This window comes from Sus scrofa, chromosome 15, assembly GCF_000003025.6.
Source record: "Sus scrofa isolate TJ Tabasco breed Duroc chromosome 15, Sscrofa11.1, whole genome shotgun sequence".
NCBI lineage: Eukaryota > Metazoa > Chordata > Mammalia > Artiodactyla > Suidae > Sus > Sus scrofa.
In genome coordinates, this window is record NC_010457.5 from 44607503 (window position 1) to 44635037 (window position 27535).

Sequence of the window (27535 nt, forward strand, 5' to 3'; positions counted from 1 at the left end):
ATTATATCAACAAAATTACAGATATTTAAAGACACTAATACAGCACAATACTTGGGAATCCCCAAATACTGAGAATCAGCACTACTGCAATCTAGCAGGGATCTTGTTTTTTCAGCTTTTAGTTTTCAGAACCCTATTCATAGTAAGTGCTCAATAAAGCTGAATGGACAACTGAGGGATTTGTTCTATTTTGTGATTTGGTTGTTTAGGTAGCTTCTAGAAGAGGTGATTTGAATGTTTTATGCAGCAAGAGGTGAGGTGAGCAGAAGGGTAAGAGCTAAAAAACTGGTATGCACAGCAAAGTCTGGTAAAATCTGGCCCACACTGGTCTCCCCGCCATCCCCCCACCCCCCAACAGGACATCAGTGGCACAGCATTCAGGTCATTTAAAACATTGAAAGTGTTGAATAACCAGATGGGAAATATGCTGTGTAAAATTATTGTTGTGCATAATTTATTGTGGCCTTTAAAAGTTCTGATACAGAATAACACTTTGGAGGCTATAGCTTTATTTTACAAAATTATTATAATTGGATCTTATTTGTATATATGTCCTAATATCTGTAAATAAATAAACACGGGAACTCTTGGTTTCTTAGGAAGAATAGCCTTTAGTGAGGAATTTTCATTCACACATTGAATGTGCTAATTAGAAGAAAAATTTTCATTTCTTCATTAAAACAGGTTTCCCAGGTGTTGGGTATTCCTCACACTTCAAGATAAAACTATAGTATTTCTGCATGTGTGTGTGTGGGGGGGGGGTATGTGTGTTTGCGCGTGTGAGAGAGAGAGACAGATAGAAAGAGAGACCTACACTGTAGCTTGCCAGGTCCTTAACTCTATCTTGACTTCTGCCATACTTATATGTTTTTCTTAATACTTTTACTGCCTATGTATGCATCTCTACTCAACATGGTTTGGCTTTACCTGTTTTTGTGAACTACATATGAACGAAATCCTTCCGTACAAATTCTTTTGTTTCTTGTTTTTTACACAATGTTATATTTGAAAAGATTTACCAAAGGGGTTTTGTGTAGATGTAGTTCATCCTTTTACTACTGCTCTATTGTATTGTTTAAATATACCACACAATAGGGAGTTCCTGTCGTGGCACAGCAGAAATGAATCCGACTAGGAACCATGAGGTTGCGGGTTCAATCCCTGGCCTCGCTCAGTGGGTTAAGGATCTGGCATTGCCATGAGCTGTGGTGTAGGTTGCATACACAGCTCGGATCCCGCTTTGCTGTGGCTGTGGTGTAGGTCGGCAGCTACAGCTCTGATTGGATCCCTAGCCTGGGAACCTCCATATGCCGAAGCTGTGGCCTTAAAAAGCCCCCCCGAAAAAAAACCATGGCCACGAACATAGCCAAAAAATATGTATTATATTGTGAATATATATATATCACAAAATATAGTTGCCCACTACCCTTTTTCTTCTTTTTTCTTTTTTTTTGTCTTTTGTCTGTTTTGGTTGTTCCACATTGCGACCAACACCTGATATTATTAAACTTAGTGGCTGCATGAGTATCTCCTTGTGGCTTTAGTTTCCACTTTACTGGTTCTTAATGATGTTGTGTACCTTTCCATAAGTTTATTGGCAAAATACATTTTCTCTGAACGTGTTTTATCACATAGGATTTTTTTTTCACTATTCAATTTAAATATCCCAAATCAGACACATGTGGGAGATTATACTGCACTCAAATTGCTTAAAGCCAAATTCACAGCATTGAGTCAAGACCAGGAAATCAAGAATGAAGAGGAAGAGAGAGGATGAAGTGGGGGAAAGAGAAGGACTGATAAGTAATAAGTAGAAATAAAGATTTTAATGGAAAATTCAGAAGAATAGGAAAGGAGATTTGAAATTCTTTTAAAAGATAAGGAAGAAGGAATACATAGACTATAACGCTGAAACAGGGAAAACATGTAAATTAAAGATGGTAAAAGGAAAAACCTTTAAAATGGAACCTTACATTATTTCATTACATAAGAAGAAGAATGTAAATGAATATTTATTCTAGAGCCTACAGCACAGAGTATACAAGAGGTGCCCACCTGTATACAAGAGAGCCTCACACATACCAACATGGCATTTTAACTTTTGTTCCTTTTCACTGAGAAGACTGTTTTTGAAAGTTCCCTATCTTTTCAGCAACCACAGGCTTAGCTCAATGTGGGTCTCCATCTGCAGAGAATAAGGTAAAATCTAACCCGTTTGATGTTGCTTACTATTGGAATATGGAATGATTGTTTTTGCCTAAGGTGTTGCTATAATAATTAACTGGAAGGGAAGTGGTTATGGTAATGGAGGTTTCAGGTTTGGCCCAGCACTGGGGATTCTTAAAACTCACATGCCTGTGTTCTTAAGGACTGTCTAGACAGTAACATTTAGGAATTGTGGATTAGGGTTACCTAGTCATAATACTTAGAGATGTCATGTATTTTAACATTTCAGTTGCAGAAGAGCAAAAACAAAAAGTCTCACGTTTGATTCAGAAAAAAAAAAAAAAAAAAAGTTCTCTTTATTTAGAAGTTCCGGTTTATATAATCTCTGATCTCTTTGAGGAAACAGAAGATATTAAAATATTGCAAACCAGTTTATCTTGTCCTACACATGAGTTGATTCAATAGCATAACGATAAAGGTTATAACAATAATTCATTCAGAGATGGATTACACGCTAGTAAGGAATTCTTAACACATCACTGAAAATGGAGACCACATTTTACAAAGAAATAAACTAAATCATATCAAATTACTGAAGCGTTATAGGCCAAAAATAGGATTATAGATGGGTTACTTAATTCTATTAGACGTGCACTGATGTTTCCTTCCCAAGGTTCAGTCCTGAATCCTTAGCCCCTTACAGAATTTCAGATGGGTGACATTCAACCAGGTATTTGCAGTCCTGACCTTTTGTTTGAGCTGGAGTCCTGACCTTTCACTTTCTGCTGGGTATCTCTAATTTCTAAAATCAAACTCCATATCAGATCCCCCTTTGGACTTCCTCATTTATTTCGGCTATTTGAGTCTGTCTTGATGGCCTAAAATCTTGGAATCATACCAGATTCCTCCTTCTGGTCTATTCGCTGCTTAATCTAATCAGTAGCAAATTCTTGCCAGATCATTCCTTTCTGTGCCCCCCACCCCATTTCTAATCCTGACCTTTATCTCTCTCATACCTATACTATCACACCAGTCTCCTAACTAGACGGCTCCAGCCAGTCTTGGGCTCTTGCACACCCGATTCACCTTGGAATTCCAACATCCATTTCCTTCTACAAGCACGCCCTGCCATGCGAGTCCAATCAATTTGGAATCACGTCCAGAGTCCAGACAGCTCTACCCCATCCTTTTCTTTAATGATCATTTTCCTCATGCATACTGCTCTGACGGGACCTTCCTGGCAGCCCCCATTCTCTTAATTTATTGTCTGAACTCTTCCTTTGATACTAGGGACATACAGAGGAAGCTGCATTCTTTAAATTTTATGATTGGCACATCACCAGTGAAGTTAGCAAGCATCCTTTGTACTTTGCCTTTTTTCACTTAAAGACCCTGGACGTGTTTCTAGGAGTTCCTGTCGTGGCTCAGTGGTTAACGAATCCAACTAGGAATCACGAGGTTGCAGGTTCTATCCCTGGCCTTGCTCAGTGGGTTAAGGATCTGGCATTGCCGTGAGCTGCGGTGTAGGTCACAACACAGCTCTGATTCAACCCCTAGCCTGGGAAACCCCATATGCCACGGGAGCAGCCCAAGAAATGGCAAAAAGACAAAAAAACAAACAAACAAAAAAAAACCCAAAAAAAACCTGGACATGTTTCCAGAGTTCTTGTTGTAGCTCAGTGGTAACAAACCCGACCAGTATCCATGAGGATGTGGGTTCAATCCCTAGCCTTGTTCAGTGGGTTAAGGATCTGGTGTTGCCATGAGCTGCACATGGTGTAGGTTGCAGACATGTCTCAGGTCTGGCATTGCTGTGGCTGTGGTGTAGGCCAGCTTCTGCAGCTCCAATTTGACCCCTAGCCTGGGAACTTCCATATGCAATGGGTGTGGCCCTAAAACCAAAAAAAAAAAAGCAGATCCTGGACATCTTTTCTTATCACCACATACATTTTAATGCAATGCTTTTTATTTTATTTTTTTAATTTTTTAGGCCAAACCCATGGCATGCAGAAGTTTCCAGATCAAACCCATGCCACAGCAGTGACAACACAACTCTGGATCCTTAATGTGCTGAGCCATCAGGGAACTCCCTGCAATGCTTTTTACATACCTGCTGAGTATGTATAATTCATTTACTCAGTTCTTTACTGATGGACAATGGTGGTCTTTTCAGTTTTGTTATTATCAAATATGCTACAGTGAACATCCTTGCACATCTTGAGGAATTTTAATATCCACAGGTAAAATCATAGCACTGGAATTGCTGGATTAAAAATACATATATTTTAAAATTGGATAGCTATAACCAATTATCTGTTGAAATAATTTTCACCTGCCAATCTTTTTTTTTTTTTTTTTTTTTGCCACACCTGAGGCATGTGGAAGTTTCTGGGCCAGGGATTGAACCTGTGTCACAGCAGTGACCTGAGCTGCTGTAGTGACAATCCTTAACCTGCTGCACCACAAGGGAACTCCTCTACTCCCAGTTTTGATATCACTAGTTTTCCTGCCTCCCAGGATTTGGACATTGACATGGGAGCTTTCTTTAATGGGAGCTTTGCTTAATGGTAGCTCATCTCCATAGACTATTAGTACTGGAGAAAATGCAAAGCCTGGAAAACAGGGAATTGAAGGCCAGAAAACAGACTCTTCAGCGACTAGTGCATAGATTAGGGTAATGTGGCATCCAGGAGAGCAGACAGCATCATCCTGCTCTGCCGGTGATCAACTGGAACCAAAGGAAATCCAAGTGCATCTATTGATAAACTAGGGATAACCTTCATGTTTATTTTATTTTTATAGATGTGAATATAAATGAAATGAAATCTTATCATTTAGCCATCAGGAATTCTCTGAAGGGATGGTACTATGTAAATTGGGTGAACACAAAATAGCAGAGTGCACGTTGCTGTGGGCTGTGGTATAGGTCGCAGACACGCTTGGATCCCGCATTGCTGTGGCTCTGGTGTAGGCCGGTGGCTACAGCTCTGATTAGACCCCTAGCCTGGGAACCTCCATATGCCGTGGGAGTGGCCCAAGAAATGGCAAAAAGACAAAAAAAAAAAAAAAAAAATAGCAGAATGCATACTTGATCAAGACAAAAAAGGACCCTGTGGAGAAAGACTCAAAGATTTCAAAACTAAACTTTCAGTTACCAAAGGGGAAATGTTGGAGGGGAGGGAGAAATTGGGAGGCTGGGAAGGGCATATACATTCTACTATATACAAAAATCAGTAAGTTAACAAGGACCTACTATATAGCACAGGGAAATTTACTCAATACTCTGTGATTGATAAATATAAATAAACTCAATACTCCAGATATATATAATCAGTTATACATATGTATAACTGATTGACTTTGCTGTATACCTAAAACTAACACAACACTGTAAGTCAACTACACTCCAATAAAATTAAAATAACAACAAAAAACCAACAAACCTTGTAGAGGAGTGACTTTCCCTTCTGTCATCTTAGCTGCTTTTGTGTAACCAAATGTTTCCTGTGCTACCCAGTGGGGGAGAAGAAGTGAGTTTGTCTCTTAACTGCTTTAGAGTTTTGTATGTCTATTTAGAGTCCCTTTTTGAAGTCTTGAGATTTATGGAACAATAAATGCCATTTACTGCTGTGCGCTATTCTGGATTCCTCATTGGTTTTAGAAGCTGTGTAAGAATATTTATCTGCAAGCTTATCAAATTTGAAATTATACTGAGAAGTATTGTGCAATAGTTCATCCCAGTGAAACGAAATAAATGGTGACAACAGCAAAAAGCATATTACTTTGTTTTGTTTTTAATAGTAGGATGTAGCCATCTTACTACAATACACGTTTCCGAATTGTTTTGGGGGAAACAAAGCACTCCAGGAAGCAAGGTTTAAAGAAGAATGGCTTGGCTGAATGATGTTATTAGTATACCATAACACGAATTTTGGCCACGTTAATGGGCCGGTTTAGAGTAGGTCAAAAACAAAGCACTTCCTTCACTCAGTGATGTGAGAGATTACTTTTAGACAAGTCTCACCTTTTGCACAACATTCAGAAGTACAACCTTGAGATTACCCACTAGGATGTCACGCACAGCTCACCTGGAACTGGAGAAGCATGCCTTCTGTGATCACTTCTTGATGAATGGAGCTGGGCTGAACACAGCACCAGGAGGTGGTGGGGGTTGGGGGATGTCCCTTTGGTAAGGGCAAAGCCTGGCTTCCTGGGTGTAAATGAGGAACGCCTAGAAAGACAAAGTAAATGAATTTGTCTTGGGTGACTCCCTTCCCCAGCTCCTGCTCCCTCTGGTAGCTCTTTCCCTTCTGAGCTCTTCAGGGTTTCCAGTGTTTAAAGTTTCTGCCCTGACTCTACAAGGACAACACAACCTCTTCTAAGGCCCTCGCCAGAGAAGGCAAGTCCAGTCCCGCCGTAAAGCTGTTCTGAGCCTGATCCTCCGTCCTTACCCTGCAAGACCATCCTCCTCCTCCTTCGAGGTTGACCTCAGAAGCCCCGAAAGCCTGGAGAACCAGAGGCCATCCCCACCCGCCAAGGCAGCCGCTACACCAACTTCACCAGAGCCAGCACAGTGAATCACAAATCCACTGGACTCCCTTACTGGCCTGTGAATCCAGGAGAGGGAGGCGGACGTTTTAGCACACCGCTGAAAGCCCTTGCCCACCGCTGTGTCCCTCACAAGGTGGGAAGTCTTTTAAGCATTAGCCGGCAGGATTAGGCGAATTCACACCCAGAGGTGAATGACTGATCTCCGGGGTCTTCCTGTTTGTTTGTTTGTTTGTTTGTTTGTTTAAGTCTAAAAGAAGCTGGTTAGTAATCTGGAAGGGTAAGAATGGAGGACGCTGGTATAGACCTGGCTGGAGCTGTCATTGTGGACTGGGAAGCTTCCTCCAGATCCAGGGGCTGGGGGCGAAAAACACTCTGTTGTCTGGGCCCTGCCAGACCTGCTGCTCCTCGCACCGTCGCCCGACGTCCGGCCCCTCCTCAGGGCCGACCGGGACATAGTAGCTGCTGAATAAATAAAAGCTTGTGGAATGAGGGAAAGTCCACGTTCCTTCCCGGTCACATCCAGAGGCCCGGAAAGCCTGGCCGCCGGGCTGCCAGGAGTCCCCTCCAGCAGGGTGGCCCACGCCTTCTAGACCAGAGCAGGGCTCGGAGTGAGGGTCTTCCCGGGGCAGGAGCGAACCGAAGGGGCTGGTTATGGGGTGCGTCCACGTCCAGCTAAGCTCTGCGGCGGAGGCCAGCGGCAGAGGGGCCCCGCGGGTGAAGCGCCCCAGGCCCGAGGGCGGCGACATCCGCGGAGAAAAGCGGGGTGGGGGGGTAGTGCGGGAAGGTTTGGAGGAGCAGCGGCTGCTCGGACTCAGGTTTGAGTCCCCTCCGCGGGCCACTGGGGCAGGCGTGTCGCGGCGCCCAGAGAGCGGGACCCGCCTTCGCTTTCCTCCACCAGGCCCGCGGCCTGTCGGCTGAGGTCACCGAGGGCCGGGAGCTCTGCAGAGGCCCCGGGGGCGAGGCCGCCCGGGACACGCCACCAACGCGCTTCAAGGGCTTGCGGGGCTTTTCACACTTTTCCCACCGGCCGGGACCGCCCTGGGGGTCCGCGGGGCGCAGCATGGGGGAGCCTCTGTGCCCTCGCTGTTTGTTGGGACTTTTTCTTCCGAAGAGAGCGTCCCCACCCCTTTCCTCTCGCAAGTCGTGTGGTTTCCCTAGAAGTCGGAAAGAGGTTGAGAGCGCTACGGAGACTTCTCTCTAGCTGTCTTTCCAGTCCGGAAACTCTAAAAACCCGAAGTGCTTGGCCGTAGGGAGATACTGGGGGTCACGGGGAAGGGGCGAGCAGCGCATTCCTTCGCCCACTTCCCTCCCACCTGGCCTTCGGCTCCCCTCCCCCGCCCCTGGCTCAGGCCGGCGCCCCGGCAGGCGCAGCGAGCCGCGGGAGCTGCAGGGTTAAGCCCTGGAATGTGGCGGCGAGGAATGTGCATGCAGATGAGGAGCGAGGGGAGGGGCGGGCGGGGCGGTCCGTGGGCGGGGCGCATGCTAATAACATGCAAATGAGGAGGCCCGTAGCCGCCACGGCCGCGGCTCAGCCGAGCTTCCCGGATCTGAGCCCAGACGGCGGCGGCTGGGGCAGCCTGGGCGCCGCGACCCTCTGCGGCCACAGGGGGACGGGGAGGAGGAGGAAGAGGCGGAGGCAGCGGCGGCAGCCGCGAGGAGGAGGAGGAGGGTTCGATCGTCTGTTCCGACGCAGACATGGTGGACTGATCCCCGGCGGGGCCGAGAACAAGGTTTCCTGAGGCGCCCCCCGCGCGTGGCCCCGCCGCGCCCTGCACCCCGCAGCCCCTCGCCGGCACACGGGTCCGGTGCGGCGGCCGGGCCGGGCAGTAGCCTTCCCGCCGCGTCCCGCGCCGGGTCCCTATGGAGGCGCCGCTCGCCGGCGAGGCCGCCGACCATGCCTAGGAGGGCCGGGAGCGGGCAGCTGCCGCTACCCCGGGGCTGGGAGGAGGCCAGGGACTACGACGGCAAGGTCTTCTACATCGACCACAACACCCGGAGGACCAGCTGGATCGACCCCCGGGACAGGTGGGCGGCCGGGCCGCGGGTGGGCGCAGGGACCCGCCTCGGAAGCGCGGCGGCTGCTGTTGTCCGGGAGACCCGGCCGAGCGGCGGCGCCCGCCGACTAGGGGGGCGTGGGGCGTGGGGCGTCGCCGGTCCCGGGGTGCCAGGAGGGGTCCCGGAAAGGAGGAGCGGGACCGTCTGACCGAGCCGGGGCTGCGTCAGCCGGCCAGCCGCCCAGGCAGGGGCTGGTTGGGGCCGCCCCTTCCAGGGCCCCCTTGCCCACCCACTTCCCGACGGCCCTGGGACCTTTAGACGCTCCGGGCGCAGAGGGAAGGGTGGAATTGACGCCTGGACAGGCACTCTGTGTCCCGCTAACAGACCCAGAGGGACCACCTGAGCCCTGCTCCGAGCTCGCCTCCGCCTAAAGTTGGCCAAATTGAGGCTGGAGGGTACATAGGGCCTGGGAGGCGGGGCCGGGCCCGGGGCCTCCCGGGAGGAGGCCTAAGTGCAAGGTGGGGCCGACTTGCCGTCCAGGCCACCTGTGGCATCTCTTTGGCTGTTCTTGGCTCCCCGCCTTGGCTGCACGTTCCTGATGGGGCATGCCACCGGTCAGGAGGCCCTGGGCATGGAGGGGTCCCAGGCACCCTTCCTCGCTGGGCCCTGGCGGTGAATGTCATTGACCTCGCCCCTCAGATTTTACAAACGTTTGTTTGGGGTTTTGCTGCCTAGTGTTAGTCTTCACCTGAAAACTTGAACTGACTTCCAGATCTTGAAAAGGCAGATTCTGTTTGGAAGTAAGAAGTAGTGAAATGAACAGTGGAGAGGAACCTTGGTTATCAAGGAACGTTGACTTACTTGAGCTTAGCATGATTTTTTTTCTAGTTTGCAACACACTTTTTATTCCCGCTCAGAAGTGAAGAGGAGGAACATTTCATCATCTTAGAAGTTCAGGAGCCGAAGTTTTAGTTGAATGATCACAAATGTTTCTCTCTCCCATCTTTTTAATCTGAAAAGGAAAATTCTTATATTAAAATTATTATAAGAATAGTAGGAGAGGAGTTCCTAATTGTAAATTTGTTAACTGTCCATTAAGGAGGTATTCCTGTTTATAACTTTAAATAACTTACCATTAAGGATAACTCCAACATTTGGACTTTTGTCATTTCTGAAACTTCTTTCCAGCTTTTTATGGAATATGGCCTTAGAAGTTTATAACCTTTGTAGGTGCTTCTGTTAAACACTCTGCTTTGTCTCAATTTGAAGCTGGAGCAGTTTTGTACTTATATTTCCACCCACAAATATTGTTTTTGAATGCTATTAAAGAGCAATTATAAGAAAGTCGCAAGTGACATTATAAATTTATGGAACAATCCTTGTTAAATTATCCATGAAGGTATCGGTTTAGGTTTCCCTCTTGAAATGAAAAAAGGCACCTGTGCTGAGGTTCGGTCTTGCTCCAGCTTGGCTGCCTGTTGCTGGCCTGATGAAAGTTATGACAAGCCTCACACCTTCACAGTCTCTCCAGACATCTTAGTTGTTGTCATAAACTTCATGCTCCAAGCCAGTTATTGCACTTTGAAACTGCTTAACAGATAGTAAATGTCGATGATGGTGTGCACCCAACAGTGGCTTTTAAAGCACCTGTATAAATATTTGGCTTTTACAGTTGTAATTCTTTCTGCTTTCTGATACTTGGAGTGTCAGGCTATTGAAACTGCAGTGCATTCTTGAAATTTTTAGGCATTCTAGATTCTTTTCTGCTTCAGTTTACATGTTTATTGTATCTCATTTGTGTTTACCAACAAGGATTACAGCAATACCTAATGGCCTGGGTAGAGCAAATAGAAAGTGGAATAAAATTATATGGCTTGGCTTATCTATATCACTACTTCTTAAACAAGTTAAGCATGTCTTTTATTTTAAATTGTTAATGGATTAACAATTATCACAAACTCGGTTTTTCAGGAAACTGGGAACCAGTTCATTTGATGGGGACAAACAGTTTTGACTAAGATGATTTGTTTACTCAGTTTTCCTTGAAGCTGTTGGATCTTTAGGTACTTATACATTTAGCTGGTTATAACTATTTCTGGATTTCAGTATTGGAATTTTAAAGATATTCCGTAAAATCAGAGTCAACATAGACATAGTTTAAATTTGACTGTGTTTTCTTTTAGGGCAGTGAGGTGTCTAAACAGTGTTAAGAGATGGTAGAAGAGGGTATTTGGGGTAACTGTTCCCTCTGGTCAGTTTTGTTACACACTTTCCAAACATATGGAAAGAGAAATGGTACAAAGGCCAATTGGAGTGTGTCTCTTCTCCAGGATCAAATTACAAATCCTGAAAGAAAAGTGACTTGATAAACTGTGGAACTGCAGTACTTTTGAACTTTTAAAACCATTCAATTAAGATGGCCCTGATGATTTACCCAATCATGTTTATGTTAAGGAAAATGATTTTTTTTTTTTTTTTTTTTTTTTTTTTTTTTGCCACATTCATGGTTTGTGGAAGTTCCTGGGCCAGGAATCAAACCCGCATCACAGCAGTGACCCAAACCACAGCAGTGACAACAGCAAATCCATAACTGCTAGGCCACCAGGGAACTCCATGATTTTGTGTTTTTAATGGTCTATCCAAATTTGTGAGGTCTTTCTGATTATGTAGGTAATTATGCAAATGTCCTAGGAAAAGGCTGGGGGATTTCACGAGAACATAATTTTATTAAATGAGTAGTGATTTTAGAATGCTGAAGTATTATTTTAAAATGCTTTCAAGCTTTTGGAGGTCGATGACATCGTGCAGACTGCTGCGATGTGATCACAGCTTTCCTTGCTCACCTCTGAGAAAGCTTGGAGGAGTATCCGAACCCCTCTAAAGCTCCATTTTTTTCAACTCTAAAATGCAGATCATACCACCTACCCCATTCGGATGTTTGGGGGCCCACAACTGGTCCAGTCAAAGACTAGTACTTGTTGTCATTGCAGTTTAGGAACTGAGTGACAGTTCAGGTTACCTCTGGAAATGGTGGATGTGTTAGCACATATTTTCTCAGTGTTTATTGTGTGACAGCCACTGTGCAAAGCTCTTCAACTGTAATCTCATTTTATTCTCCAAGTGTTCCTAGGAGGCAGACGCCATTATTACCTTCCAGTTACAGGTAGGGAAGTTGAGTCATAGGGAGGCTGCCATTGCTGTTAAATGTGGAGCCAGGATTTGAAGCCAGATAGTTGGCTCTAGAGCCTGTGTCCTTGATCATTCACTCTAAACCTCCTGGACACCTGGGCATGCTCAGGGTCTTTGGATGGAGGAGAACCTCTTTGCCCAGGGTTGATTTTTCAGACTGACCGACCAGTTTTTATTGGTCGTCAAAGGTCCCTATCAACTGTGTAGGATTCTGTGACCCCTGGGTTCGTCACACACAGGGTGAACACCTTGGGAGTGTGGCCTGGGGACCCATCAAGCTGACCTCACTGAACCACAGTGCAGATCCAGGTAGAACTTGGAAGTTCAGTGTATTTTGGGGCACATTAGAAGTTCAGTTTGGGGAAGAATTAAGGGCTCTCTTTCAACCTGAATATAGTTTTACTATAACAATCTTGACTTTGCCCTTCCTTTCCCCACACCCCAATCCTGGGGAAAGCTCCTTGTCCATGATTCCTTAGCAACCCTCCCCACCACAAGCGGGCCAGTAGTTGTTTTGCAGGTGGGCTCACTTCCTCGCCTCTTAATTTGCTCACTACCGACACCCTTTGACCTCACCACTTGGGGTTTACAGAGGGCCATAGATCATGGCCAAATGGTCTGGTGCTTTAAAAAAAAAAAGCCACTGTATTCAACATAGGAAGAAAAGGTGGCATGATGGGTTTATTTGCCTCTGGGAGGAGTAGGTGGCTAAGGTGGGCAGGCCTCAGAGACAGGATGAGTGGTTTTACTAACTCCCAGTGGAATCCTATTCATTTACTGTCCTTGGATTGGAATCTACCCAGGGATGCAGTATCTTTGTCTAGTTGAACTTAAAAGATTTACCACCACGTGAAGTGACTTTACATTAAAACGGGCTGATAGACCATAATCTTCAGTTTCTGGCTGGGATCAGATGTTGAGCAACCTGACCTTCTAATTGAAGGGAAGAAATCCCCAGGAGTCAGGGAGGATGACAATGAGGAGGAAAAGGATGTCTGCTGTGTGTCACCAGCTTGATTGAGTTAACCTCGGCTTTCCAGGCTCGGTTTGTGGCACCTAAGATGAGGCCCTGTGGAACTCTGTATTGTCTTTGTTTTAAAGTCAAAGCAGGTGATTTTGTTAAACCTACTGCTGGAGTGTGAATTCTTCAAAAGACCTAATTACTTATTCTGTATCCTTTGTATCTGGTAGATGTTAAATGAATGTTGGTTAGGTCAGTTAATGAATTAAGTTTGTTAAATTAATAAAAGAATACTAGTTGAGCTGCTCTCTTATTTCCATTTTCTTATTATTAGGTTTTCAAAACCTGTACCCCTAACCACCAATAAGCAGGGACAATTGATTTTCCAGTTATATTTAAAATAATGAGAGAATTAAGCTGCTGCATTTTGACAAAAAGTATAAAGATGTGAATTACCTATAAGAGCAAAGATAGCAAAATCAACCCCAATAGCCTTAATCTCAGCTATCATTGTCATAGACCACTGGGAATCGTCCCTGTCCAGCAGCTTCTGTCCCAGTCTGGGTGCCAAGTGGTTACTGTGAATTATTTGAGTGATTATGATATTTGAAGTATAGAGAAGCACTAATTTAAACTATGCTGTCTTCCTAAAATTCCCAACATGCTATTTCTTGTTTTCAACAGTTTTCTGTGACCCTTGATGAAGTGCTTGCTTGGTACCTGGTGGAGGTTTCTTCCCTGACTTTAGTAGTCCGTAGTTTGCAGTTTAATTTTGTTGGATGACTCAGGGCAATAATTGCATTTTCAAGAGAGGCTATTATTTATAAATAAGTAATTTATCTTTTTAAAGCTACAAATCACCAAGTTGTGAGCTACCTAGTCAGCCACTGTAACATGTTGCCTTGGAGCCAGTAAGGATTTAAATTTCCTGTGAACAAGTCCTCTTGTGCTGGGGAGAGGGTAGAAACAGCCTGGCAGCCTGGGCGGGCCCTGCACTGCCTGCCTTTGGGATTCAGAGATATTGCCTTGCAGGTGGTATGGCACTTGCTCACTTCTTTTGAGTAAATGTCTGTAGGAAATGGATGCCATCACTCTAGAGGAGTGTGGCCAACCTCAGTTTGCTGATGTGGGAGTTACTGAAATGTAACAGTGTTAGCCCCAATACAGTGTAAGTTCCTTGGGGCAGGACCCTCATCTATGTATGTTCCAGTCCTATGAACTCAATTGAAATTGGTCTCTTTTTTTTGTCTTTTTAGGGTTGTACCCATGGCATATGGAGGTTCCAGGCTAGGGGTCCAATCAGAGCTGTAGCCACCAGCCTACACCACAGCCATAGCAACTCGGGATCAGAGCCTCATCTTTGACCTACACCACAGCCCACGGCAATGCCAGATCCTTAACCCACTGAGCGAGGCTAGGGATCGAACCTGCGTCCTCATGGATGCTAATCAAGTTCGTTTCTGCTGAGCCATGACGGGAACTCCCGATTGAACTGATTTCTTGTTAGAATTTCCATTTCTGAAGCTCCCATTATTGAAAAAATTACCACAGAAGTACAATAGGAGAGGGGTTTTTCAAAGGCACAGTGTGTAGATAAGTTGTGCGTTAAAAAAGACTTAACCAAATATATAGGTTCAGAATGTTCTCAGTGTCTTCAGTAGTTTTTTCTCTTCCCCAATTATTTATTTTTTAATTGAAATAAAAAACATCATAATATTAACTATTTTAAAGTGTACAATTCATTGTTTTTTAGTGTATTCAGTGTTGTGCAACCATGATCATTATGTAATTCTTGAGCATTTTTATCACCCCTCAAAGAAACTGTATCCCCATTAAGAGCTCTTTGCTCATCCTTCATCCTGCCTTTGGCAGCCCCCAATCTACCTTCTGTCTCTGTGCTTTTGCCTATACTGGACATTTCATGCACATAGAATCATATGCTATTGAGTCCTTTTGTGTCTGGCTTCTTACACGTAACATAATGCTTCCAAGTTTCATCCATGTTCACCTGTGTTTGTAGCACGTATCAGTCCTTCATTCCTCTTTATGACTGTAAATACTATTGCATTGTGTGGGTATCCCCCACCTTGTCTCTCCATTCATCAGCAGATGGGCATTTGTGTTGTCTCTACTTTTAAGCTATTATGAATAATGCTGCCATGAACACTCATGTATAATTTTTATATAACTATATTTTCAGTTCTCTTGGATATATACCTAAAAGTGGAGTGAGGGGTCATATGTTAATTCTCTGTTTAACTTTTTGAGGAACACTCAGACTCTTCCACAGTAGCTGCACCATTTTGCATTCCCACCAGCAATGTACAAGTGTTCCAGTTTCTCTACATCTTAACCACATTTCCTTTTTTCTTTTTTTTTCTTAAGCATTTCTAGTGGGTGTGAGGTAGTATCTTACTGTGATTTTGATTTGCATTTCCTTCTTCAGTATTTTGATAGCTTTAATATGATGTAGAAATTCTTCCTTCATTCTAGCCTTTTAGCTTTTGCCACTCTAACCACCCCACCTTTTTTTTTTTTTTTTTTGCCTTTTAGGGCCGCACCCATAGCATATGGAGGTTCCCAGGTTCCCATGCTAAGGGTCCAATCAGAGCTGTAGCCACTGGCCTATACCGCAGCCACAGCAACGCCAGATCCAAGCTGTGTCTACAACCTACACCATAGCTCATGGCAATGCTGGATCCTTAACCCACTGATCGAGACCAGGGAGTGAACCCACAACCTCTTGGTTACTAGATGGACTTGTTTCTGCTTCGCCACAATGGGAACTCCTCTCTCCACCTTTTTATGTCTCCTAAGAGGCAGGGGAAGAAGAGCTAGGAGAAATTAAAAGTAGAATGTATGGGGTTCCCATCATGGCACAGCGGAAACAAATCCGACAAAGAACCATGAGATTGCCAGTTTGATTCTTGACTTTGCTAAGTGGGTTAAGGATTGGCATTGCCATGACCTGTGGTGCAGGTCTAAGACGTGGCTTGATCTGGCATTGCTGTGGTTGTGGCGTAGGCTAGCAGCTGTAGCTCCAATTGGACCCCTAGCCTGGGAGACTCTATATGCCTCGGGTGCAGCCCTAAAAAGCAAAAAAAAAAGTAGAATATTCTAACAGAGTGCATATTTATTTTTGTCTTCATCTCAAATATGATATATCTTTAAGAGGCATAGATGTGCATAAAGTAGGCAATGAATGTAATGTGTGTGTATAGACAGCTTATTCAAAATGATTTGATGTTTAAAAGCTTTAAACTAGTAATATGGTAAGAATTAAAATCTCTTTTTTTTTTTTTCCTTTTTATGGCCACTCTTGCTGCATATGGAGGTTCCCAGGTTAGGGGTCAAATTGGAACTGTAGCCTCCTACCTGCACCACAGTCACAGCAATGCCAGATCTGAGCCACGTGTTCAACCTACACCACAGCACATGGCAACGCCAGATCCTTAACCCACTGAGCGAGGCTAGGGATCGAACCTGCATCCTCATGGATCCTAGTCAGATTTGTTTTCGCTGAGCCACAATGGGAACTCCAGTTAATTGTTTTTTGGAAAAAAAAAGTTGAAGGAAACCTGACAAACACAGACTCAGCCAGGTGATCATGACTTAACAGTGATAAGTCACATTGATGTATCCTTGATACGATGTGATGGCAATGGCAATTTTTCTTTGTGGTCTTTCTCCCCCCCCAAAACATCATAACCCCAGTCTAATCATGAGAAAAAGACTCACCAAATCTCCATAGAGGGCATTTCACAAAATATCTGACCAGTACTCCTTAAAACTGATTTCAAAACCAAGGAATATCTGAGAAACTGTCACAGCCAGGAGGAGCCTAAGGAGACAGGATGAGTGAACACCATATGCTGTCCTCATGGAATCCTGAGACAGAAAAAGAACATTCGGTAAAAGCTAATGAAATCTGAAAAAGTTATGCATCTTAGTTAATAACAATGTATCAAGATTGGTTCACTGATGTATTGTGGAAAAGTGTAGGATATATGGAACCTGCACTAACTGCTTTCTGTAAATCTAAAACTGTTCTAAAAGAAATAGTTTACTTTAAAAAAATTACAGAAAAACACAAAAAACAGTTGAAAGTGTTTTTCTTTAGTCAAAGTGTGACCATACTATGTAATTATGGTTTTTTTGGTATACTTGAAAAGCAGTGGGCAAACTATGGCTCAAAAGCCAAATCAGCCTGCAGCCTTCTTTCTTTGTATCCGTCCAGCCAGTCTTACATCATTAAAGGGTTGTAAAAAGGACAAACAAAAACAGAAGAATTTGTGTCCGAGATTGTACATGGCCCACAAAGCCTAAAATACTCTCTGGCCCTTTTCAGAAAAAGTTGCCAATTCGTGATACAAAGTGAAATGATGAAGTGTTTACAATATCTTATATATAAGATAAGTATTAAGAGAAGTATTAATCTTAACTGATAAAAATGGCATGATTATTAGTGTTCATTGATGATCGACTTCATAAACAACTTTAGGTCCTGATGTATAAAAACGAATCATGCTTGGGTGCTGAATTGGAGGAGTTTCCTTACTTCTCTTATTACTTATCTTTTAAGGACATGCAGCATGCTACTTAAAGTTTTCCAAACCCATTCTTCTCTGACACAGCTGGAATTGTACATGGGGACGTGAGAGAAACAGGCCAAAACAAAAAACTTTTAGAAGTACCATAGTTTTTTTCTTGTTCTTTTTAGGGCCGCACCTGTGACATATGGAAGTTCCTGGGCTAAGGGTTGGATTGGAGCCTCATTTGCAACATACTCTTCAGCTCATGGCAACACCAGATCTTAACCCACTGAGCCAGACCAGGGTTCAAACCTGCATCCTTACAGACACCAGCGGACACCATGTTGGCTTCTTAACCCTCTGAGCCACAGTGGAACTCCCATAGTTATTTGTTCACAGTTTACTCTTGGAAGTATAAATATTATAGTCATCTGGTTTGGCTGGAAACATGACTTTCCTGGGATGTATTAATGGTATTTATAAAATCACAAAGTTGGCCATGATGATCAAATAGAAAATAATTCCATGTATTATTTTTACTTTACCAAGCTGGTACCTATTATAGTTGTGAGTGTTCTAAAGATGCTATGAAGGGCTAAAATTGTTTTGCTCTGTACATAATTGCTCCTGTGCTGTTAACCCTGATGTCAGTAAAGACTACCTGGTTCTGAGAAGAGAGCAGAGAGTAGCATTGAAGTTAGAGCCCACTGGGAAGTGGTTTAGGACGGAGTAACTGAGGTAAGCTTTGGAAGCTGTTCTTTTACTTCTAAAACACAGGAGGAGTTACAGTGGTCCCCCTAGAGAATTTGAACACAGGTGTATATTTAACCTACATGGTCCCCCAGGGGGTGCAGTTAGGAGATTTAAATTTAAAGAATCGTAGGCATTATTTTGACTTACTAGTGACTTTTAGCTAAAAAAGTGTCCCAAGTATTTCTGGACAAATGAATGTGTCGGATTTAGCAGTGGTTGTGGTCACCACTCAGGCCACACTATATGTGAGCGCTGACAATTCCTATTTAGGAAAGGTTGACTTACAGAGATTTGTGCTATAAACTCCTGATGAGAATTCTGACTTGGTGATAGACCTGGAATTATGTTACCGATATTGCTCCATTATTGCTCCATTGTATACGAGGGTGATTTTATTAAGTGGCGCTGATCTTCAATGAAGTTTAAAGCATGGTAGATCACGTTTACGTTAAAAGATTTGAAAGGCACAGAGTAAAGTTTTACTCTGTAGTTTCCCTTAGTGTTATGGTTTTAAACAGATGTAACTTAAAATGCCAATCATTTTTTTTTCTTTGAAATCATGACAGTGAAGGAGTGTGTAGAATCCATATTGTACATGGTGTCCCTGGGTTATCAGTTTTGTCGGCTTATGGGTCCAGGTTTGCTAACTTTTTGGCTGGTCAGGAATACTCTCTATACTGTGTATTCTTTTTTTTTGGTTTTTTTTTTTTGTTGTTTTGTTTTTGTTTTTTGGTCTTTTTAGGACCACATCCAAGGTATTTGGAAGTTCCCAGGCTAGATATCAAATCAGAGCTACAGGTGCCAGCCTACACCACAGCCACAGCAATGGGGGATCTGAGCCATGCCTGCCACCTGCACCACAGCTCACAGCAATGCCAGATCCTTAACCCACTGAGCGACACCAGGGATCGAACCCTTCATCCTTAGTTGAGGATGAAGACTTGCTTGGTGTGTATACCATTCCTTTGTGCCCTGCTTAGACTACCCATCCCCATGGGCACTTAGGAACACTGCAGGGCCCCATGCCCATGGAAATGAAATATGAGTATTTGAAGGATCCTTGCTTTCTTCCAGCAGCCTCCATAATCTTTCCCCAGCCTGCTTTTAAAGATGTGGCCTCCTGGTCATTCACTCTCTCACTCATTCATTTAAGCATTCATCAAACATTTGAAAATCCTATATGCCAAGCACATGCATCTTGGGAACCTAATAGTGTTGAATGAAATAGGCAAGGTCCCTGCTTTAATGGATTTTATATTCAAGTTTGGGTAAGACACATTTTAAAGGCAGTGCTGAATGTGTCTTAGTGGAAATACACAAGGTGGAGTGATGGTGGTGCCGGCGGGAGCTACTTTGAGTGGGGTGGTCAGGCCTTGCTGAGGCATCAACATTCGATGAGACATGGGGGTAACAAAGCGCCATCCATGTGAAGATCTGGGGGAAGAAGAGACCAGCCAGAGAAACAAGTTAGGCTCCTAGCCCTACTCTGTCCAGTATGATAGCTGCTAGGAGTATGTGGTTATTTAGGTTGATCAAGATTGAGAGCTCCCTGGTGGTCTGGTGGCTAGGATTCAGCATCTTCACTGCTGCAGCCCAGGTTCAATTGCTGGTCTGAGAACTGAGATCCCACATCAAGCCACTGCACTCCACGCCCCTCCAAAAAAATTAATCAAAATCAAATAAAGTTAGGAGTTCCTGTCGTGGCTCAGTGGAAACAAATCTGACTAGGATCCGTGAGGACCCAGGCCTCGCTCAGTGGGTTAAGGATCTGGTGTTGCCATGAGCTGTGGTGTAGGTCACAGATGCGGCTTGGATCCCCCATTGCTGTGGCTGTGGTGTAGGCCAAAAGCTATAGCTCCAATTCGACCCCTAGCCTGGGAACCTCCATTTGCCGTGGGTGTGGCCCTAAAAAGACCAAAAAAAAAAAAAAAAATTTAAATACACTTAAGCATTTAGTTCCTCAGTCTTACTAGCCTTATGTTAATTGCTCAGTTAGCCACATGTACAGATATAGAGCATTTCTGTTGGTGCAGAAGGTTCTGTTGGACTGCACTGTGCTTGGGAGGTTGTTATGTTCAAGCAACTGAAAGGTAGTCTGTGTGGCTGCCATGCAGAGACAGAGGGAGGAAGGAAGGTCTTATGAGAGGAGGCAGAGAGATAAAAAGGGCATCTGGTCATATATGCCTTGTAGACCATCGACATTTTAGGGGCATCTGGGAGCCACTGGAGAGTTTTAAGTTGAATAGAGGAATAATGGGTTGCTTGTGTGTGTGTGCACACAAGTGTGCATGTGTATATGTGATCTACACCACAGCTCATGGCAATGCCAGATCCGTAACCTACTGAGCGAGGCCAGGGATCGAACTCTTGCAACCTCATGGTTCATAGTCGGATTCGTTTCCACTATGCCACAAGGGAAACTCCCCTGTTGTTATCCATTTTTTAAGAGGTGATTGCTTTATGGAAAGGGAATGATAGCAGCTATTGTAGTAGTATAACCTAGATGAGAATCAAATCTTGAACTGGAATGATGGCTTTGGAGATGGAGAGTCAGTGGATCCGGATATGTTTTTAGGTAAAAGTAAAAAAAAAACTTTTCATGCTTTAGATATGTGAGACATAAGGAAAAGAGAGGAGTGAAGGATTTACTGACTTGCTGATGGGAAAAGACCAAAGAATGAATACTCTTGGTTGGTATTCAGCTGCATCAGTGCTCCAGAGTTCAGTACTTCTCAGATTTGGAGGTCTGAGAAGTCTGTTAAGATGTACACGCGGAGACATCTGACAGACAGCTGGATATAGAGTCTGGAGTCTGGGAGACAGCTCCAGAGCTGGAGATACTAAATTTGGTATACATAAGTAGTATTTTTATTTTTCTATTTATTTATTAATTCATTCAGTCAGCCAGTCATTCATGCTTCCCGGCCAGGGATGACATCCAAGCCACATTTGCAACCTGCTGGATCCTTAATCCACGGTGCTGGGCTGGGGATTGAACCTGCATCCCAGCGCTCCAGAGACTCTGCTGATCCTATTGTGCCACAGTAGGAGCTCTGATAGTATTTTTAAATTGTGAGATGGGGTGAGATTCTTGGGCGAGAGGGAAAAGAAGAGGTTCTAGGACTGAATCCTGAAGGATGCCAGTGTTTTGGTTTTGGTTTTTTTTTCGGGGGGTGGGGATGAATCCTCGTTCCTGCTAAGATGATGTCTTTGTTCTTACTGGAGCATGTCTTATACTTTCTACCACTGTGCTAAAGATGATGATGAAGATGATGATGGAAATAAATATCATCTGTGGAACCTTCATGTATGTCATTTAAGGCGCCGTGAGGGCAGGTCCTGTGTCTGTCTTGTTCACTCTTGTATTTCAGTGTCTAGTTCTATACAAGCTCTTAGCAAATATTTATTGAATAAATGAAACCTTTGACAGGAACCATTAGTGCCCCCATTGTAGGAAACTGAGGCTTAACATGTGAACACTTGTCTCAGGGCACAGAGCTGTTAGGCAGTGGTGGCAGGACATGCCCAGGTCTGTCTGACTTCAGAGCTGTGCTTTTCTCTTTGCGCAACCTCCAGGCACTACTCAGAAGGGTCCTTGGACTGGGGTTTGAGGCTGGAGGTAATAGTCGCCCTTCAGGACTTTGCCTGTGTTTCAACTCTTGATGCTTCCCTTAACAGCACAGCCACAGGTCATCTTCCAGTGCCTCATCTTATGGTGCTTGTTTTTAGCATCTGCATCAAAACTAAGTATATTGTCTGGACTTTTCACATTGAACTATTATCTTTTCAGAGTTTTTAATTTTCTCAAACTAGTTTGTAGGCTCCATTTGGTTAAACCATGCAACTCTTATTTTTTTATGCCCCCTCACAGGACGCCCAGCACAATGTCTTGTGCATATTAGGTGCTCAGTTAAAGCCAGATCTGATTCTGTCGCTTCTGCCGTATTTCGGTGTTTTCAGTTCATTCAGAGGCTGAGAGCTGTTAGGTTGTCAGACCTCATCTTCTGGTTCTAAAAACACTCTGACCTTGTACCACAGCCTTCTCCCAATCCAGGCTTATGTGGGACCATCCCTTCCCCAAATTTGCCTTCCATGCCCCCACCTCCATGAGAGGACAGGTGGATTGCTTATTATTTTTGTTGTTGTTCTTTCTTTTTTTTAGTTTTTATTTTATTTTTTTATGGGTGCATAGATTATTAAGGATGGAGGATTTTCAAAGCGATAATGCTGAGGCCCCTGTTCTTCCACATTCTTTAATAGAACTCTCTCTCTTTCATTGATTGAAGCCCTGATGGGCAGTCTGTTCTCTGAGAATGCCTGGGTTTCACAAGTGTATGAGTTACAGATCCTTTTTTTTTTTTTTTTCTTCCCCAGTGAGAGTTGCAACGTTTATTTCAGATTCTCTCTCTCTCTCTTTTTTCTTTTTTGCCGCATAGGCAGTATGTGGAAATTCCTGGGCCAGGGATTGAACCTTCCCACCCAGCAGCAACCAGAGCCACAGCGGTGAGAACGCAGGAGCCTTATCCCTTGAGGCCATCAGAGAACTCCCGAGTTACAGAACTTGCTTGAATTCTTTTTTACTTGTTCTCTTATAGTTGAGCTGAAGTCTTGGAGGAAAAACCATCTCTTCCTGTGAATTGCTGTGTTAGAGTCTGCCTTATGCTACTTAGATTTGGATTGGGGCTCTGGCCTTGGTAAAAGTGAAGTGATTGAAAGGAAAAGGGAGTATTGGTGTATTTTTGTTTGATTTATTTATGTTATGAAACTTACCTGAAAGAATGAATGTAAGCGCTTCACTAAGACGGTGGTTATAAAGGAGTCTCTAAACTTAAATACATTCCTTATCCCTGTCACAAGTTGCTGCCCCACCCCACCCCCTTTGTCTTTGTCACAGCTGAACAAAATACTGTGTATCTGCTGCTGTTTGGGAATCCAGTATTCTTACATTTCTACTTTTGACTCCGTTTGAGATCCAAGTTTGTGAATTTTAATTAAATGCGTAGATTATGCATGTGAAAAATCTTTTGTTCCTCTGTTGCTATGAGCAACAGTTGTTAAAGTTAACCTTCCTTTTTAAAAGAATTTTGGGTAAATATATGAATTTTAACACGTTAAAAAAAGGTCATCATTTACTGTTTGAATGTTCTGCCTATAAAATAAATGGTTACTACGACCATAATCATCGTGGTGAAGGGAAGAATGCGGTAGAAGTGAATAATCATCCGACACATTGACAAAACATTCCTAAAATACTATTCAAATGAGGAAAGACTTCAGGCCCCGAAGCAAGTAGCCTAGCATTGAGTTGTCTGGGTTTATTTACTATTGTGGCCGAAAAGAAGCCCCTGTAATGATTTGCATAGAAAACTCATGATTTCTCTGAAATTTCTCAACTTTCTGTCTTTTCTTTTTTAAACCTCACCCCTCGTCCACCCCACTCCACACTTTATGTCCTGCTTAAAGTCTCCTTTTGTCCTGATGGTTTTGTTTCATTGCTCTCTACCCTACTCCAGTCTAAGTTTTACTGACTCCCGGTGACTGCTGGCTATTTGATTTTGTTGCGTGATTTTTGTTATGCTCCCTTTGTGCTGGTTAAGCTAGCAGTGTTTACCTACATTAGCGGCGGTGGCAAGGGCAGAGCTTGGCCCATTTGAAGGGAAGCCCTGAGCTGGTCTTGCAGTGAAGGCTCCTGGATGGGTTCCCGGTGAATTCACTCCCCAGAAGGGCTGGCAGTTTGGCTGGACTGCGGAAGGCACCTCCCCAGTTAGAGTCAAGAGGGCTGGGACCAGGCCGGGTTAGGGGTTTATAGTGATAACGTAATTAATTAATTCTCCCTCTGAGCATAGGACTCTGTGGAGAGACGCCCTTTGTCCTCCTCCTGCACACTTGCTGCTTCCCCGGCTCACTCTTGAGAACAAACCCTGAAGCACTAGCTCTTTACACAGTTTGCAGGAAGAAAACATAATTGTCTTCTTGAAGATTTCAGAAGGACCTGGGGAGCCCTCCACCTTTAGGAGAAGTCAGGTGCCCCCCTCACACTCTTGCATCTCTCTGTGGCCAGCCATGCATGTTGTATGTTGGACAACAGTGATTTCTTTTTTGAAACAAGGCTTATTTTTAATTTTGAAAATCTAAATTGGATTCTTATGTTTTTAAAGACCCACCTTGGGGCAATGCGTTAAAAATCTGACTGTAGTGTCTCAGGTCGATGCAGAGACGTGGGTTCAATCCCTGGCCCAGCACAGTGGGTTAAAGATCCAGTGTTGCCACAGCTGTGGCTGGGATTCAATCCCTGGCCTGAGAACTTTCATAGGCCATGAGGTGCAGCCATGACAACAACCCCTCCCCCCAAAAAACCATATAATTTTAGGATGTTTATTCTAAAAGATATTCTGCGATAAGAGTGAGAATTTAAATGAGCGTATAGTTTTTGAGATGGATATTCACATAATTCATTAAGAAGAGTTTTTATGTGCAAATCATAGAAAACTATGCCTCTTACATAAGAAGTTCCTTTCCACTGTTGTCAGTTCTTGTTCCAGGGTCCATATTTAACCCCAGACTTCTTTGTTCTGATATTCATCCATATTGATAATTATATAGTGCTTAAGCAGTTCATCCTAGGACCTTGCATGTGTTTGTTGATGAGTTTAAAGTTAGTCACAATGGAAACAGAAGTTGTCTAAAGCTCTGTTTCATCAAGATATCAGAAGTGATGTCCTAGCTGCGAAGTAGGTACAAGTTACCTTTGCAAGTACAGCTAGGATATTTTTTACTACTTTAAGATTAAATCCTTCTAAGTTAATTAATAATTTGGGGATTAAAAAAGAACAGGGAAGCTGGTTTTCCTTTTCTGGTCTTAAAGAGGATTTTCATTTGTTGGAAAATCAGTCATTTTAGCGTTTTCATAGTCACAGGGTCAGCTGCTGAAAAGGGATATGTGTATGTATGTGTGATATATATAAATTTTATTAAAAACACCTTTATCCACGTTAAATAATCATGGCATATAGAAATAAGTACCATGAATTGATAAAGAAAGGTATGGTATTGAGATACAAAGATCTCTACTATGATTTTAATTGAGTTAAACATACACGCTCATAAACTCCTATGTTCAGTTCTTTGTCAACTAGAATGGTTTTGCACAAGGAAACTTTATTAGTGGTTACTTTCAGGGAGTAAGGCTGCAGGTTAGGGGGAAAGACAACATTTTATGTAAGTCTTTTGTTTATGTATGACCTACTTTGGGGCCACTTGAATGATTATTATATCCTCAATTTACTATTTAAATAAAAACCTCTTTACAGAGAAAAGTTTAAATATTTCATGTTTATAACTAAAGAGTGTTTGTTAAAATCATGATATCCCTAAATTATCATCCTTTTTCTTCTTTTTTTTTTTTTTTTCTTTTTTGGCCGCCCCGTGGCATATGGAGTTCCCAGGGCAGGGTTCCAATCTGAGCCCTAGTTGACATCTATGCTGTATTTGTGGCAACGCTGGATCCTTTAACCCACTGTGCCTGCCAGGAATCAAACCAAACCTGCGTCCTGGCACTGCAGAGATGCCACTGATCAAACATTGTGGAGGAAAACAGTGAAATTGTTGATATGTATAATTTTTTGTGAAGAATGTTACCCAGATATAAGAAGTAGGAAATGTCTACGATCTGTTGGTTGACAGTGGAGAGAACATTTCTAGTATCTACATCTTTTAGGTTTGCCAGGTAAAATAATTTAAGTATTGTCCAGTTATTTGATTTAGTTACAAAATTAGTTGGAAAAGTTAAAACATTTGACCATCCTGTAAACATAAAATAATCTTTTTTCTTTTGTTATTCTAAGGTGGTTGTTAGCAAGCTGTTACCTGGGGGCCAGATCCTGCTCACATCTGTTCGGTGTTTTTTTGTTTGCTTGTTTTTTCTTTTGTTTTGTTTTTTTGCTTTTTGTTTTTTGTTTTTTTAATGGCCTGTGACCTAACCATGGATTTTAGGTTTTTAAATGGTTCCAAGAATCAAAAGAAGATTTTCTGATATGTGAAAATTACGTAAACTTCCATAATAAAATTTTATTAGAACAGAGCTATGTTAAGGCTAGTACCTTCTGTATGCTTTCACACTGTAATGGCAGAGCTGAATAGAGAGATGGAGACAGCATGGTCTGCAGAGGCTAAAATATTTATTATTTTGTCCTTTATACAAAAAATTTGCCCACCCCTTAAATAAGGTAATATACAGAACAATATGAAAGCATTTATTTGTCGAAAATTGTTGATTACATAGAGCCTTGTTGATAAGTCATTTACCCTAGTAACTTGGCCTGACTGTATTGTTGTAGCACATGTACTGGATCTACGGCTGTGTGTGTGTTAACCAACCTACTCCTTTCCTTCTCTTGGCTAACTTTTCCTTAATTTAAATTTCTTTCTTTTCTTTTGTTTCTTTTTTTTTTTTTTTTTTTTTTTTGCTTTTTAGGGCCACATCTGCAGCATGTGGAGGTTCCCAACCAAGGGGACCAGTCAGAGCTACAGATGCTGGCCACAGCAATGCCAGATCCTTAACCCACTGAGCGAGGCCAGGGATGGAACCTGGAACCTCATGGTTTCTAGTTGGATTCTTTTCTGCTGCGCCATGATAGGAACTCCTCATTTTTTAATTTTCATATCTTTATAAGGCACCATCAGTGGAGCTCTCAGAATTGATAATCATAGGGAGTTTCTGTCCTGGCTCATTGGTTAACGAATCTGGCTAGTAACCATCAGGTTCAATCCCTGGCCTAGCTCAGTGGGCTAATGAGCTGTGGTGTAGGTCACAGACACAGCTTGGATCCCACGTTGCTGTGGCTGTGGTGTGACTACAGCTCTGATTCGACCCCCAGCCTGGGAACCTCCATATGCCACACGTGTGGCCCTAAAAAAGTAAAAAAAAATAAAGAATTGATAATCATAATAATATCCCAGTCATTTACTGAGGGCCTTTAATGTGCTAGAAGTCTGGTCGATGTGCTAGATGTATTATCTCATTTGACTATCGTAGGCTTTTAAAAAATTGTGGTCAGAAACACATAACAAAATTTAGCATCTTAATTTTTAAGGATGTTATAGAGTAGTATTAATGATATGCACAGGGTTCCTGATGTGGCACAGTGAGTTCAGGATCTGGTGTTGGCTGCAGCTGTGGTGTGGGTTGCAGCTGTGGCTCAGATTCAGTCCCTGGCCTGGGAATTTCCATATGCCATGGGTGGGGCCAAAGAAGAAGAAGAAAAAAAGATATGCACACTGTTGTGTAGCAGAGCTCTAGAACTTTTTCATCTTGCCAAAACCAAACTGTATTCTTTGGACAACTCCTTTTTACCCCTCCCCCACTAGTGACAACCACCATTCTACTGTC

General features: G+C 43.2%; 1 protein-coding gene across 1 annotated transcript in view; it reads left to right on the plus strand.

Annotated features, from left to right (window-relative positions):
- The window catches only part of WWC2 (WW and C2 domain containing 2), a 186987-nt gene continuing 167680 nt past the window's right edge, over positions 8229 to 27535 (plus strand). Inside the window, 1 exon segment of the mRNA XM_003359464.5 lies at positions 8229 to 8742. Coding sequence (XP_003359512.3) covers positions 8612 to 8742 — 131 coding nt within the window. The 5' untranslated portion in view covers positions 8229 to 8611.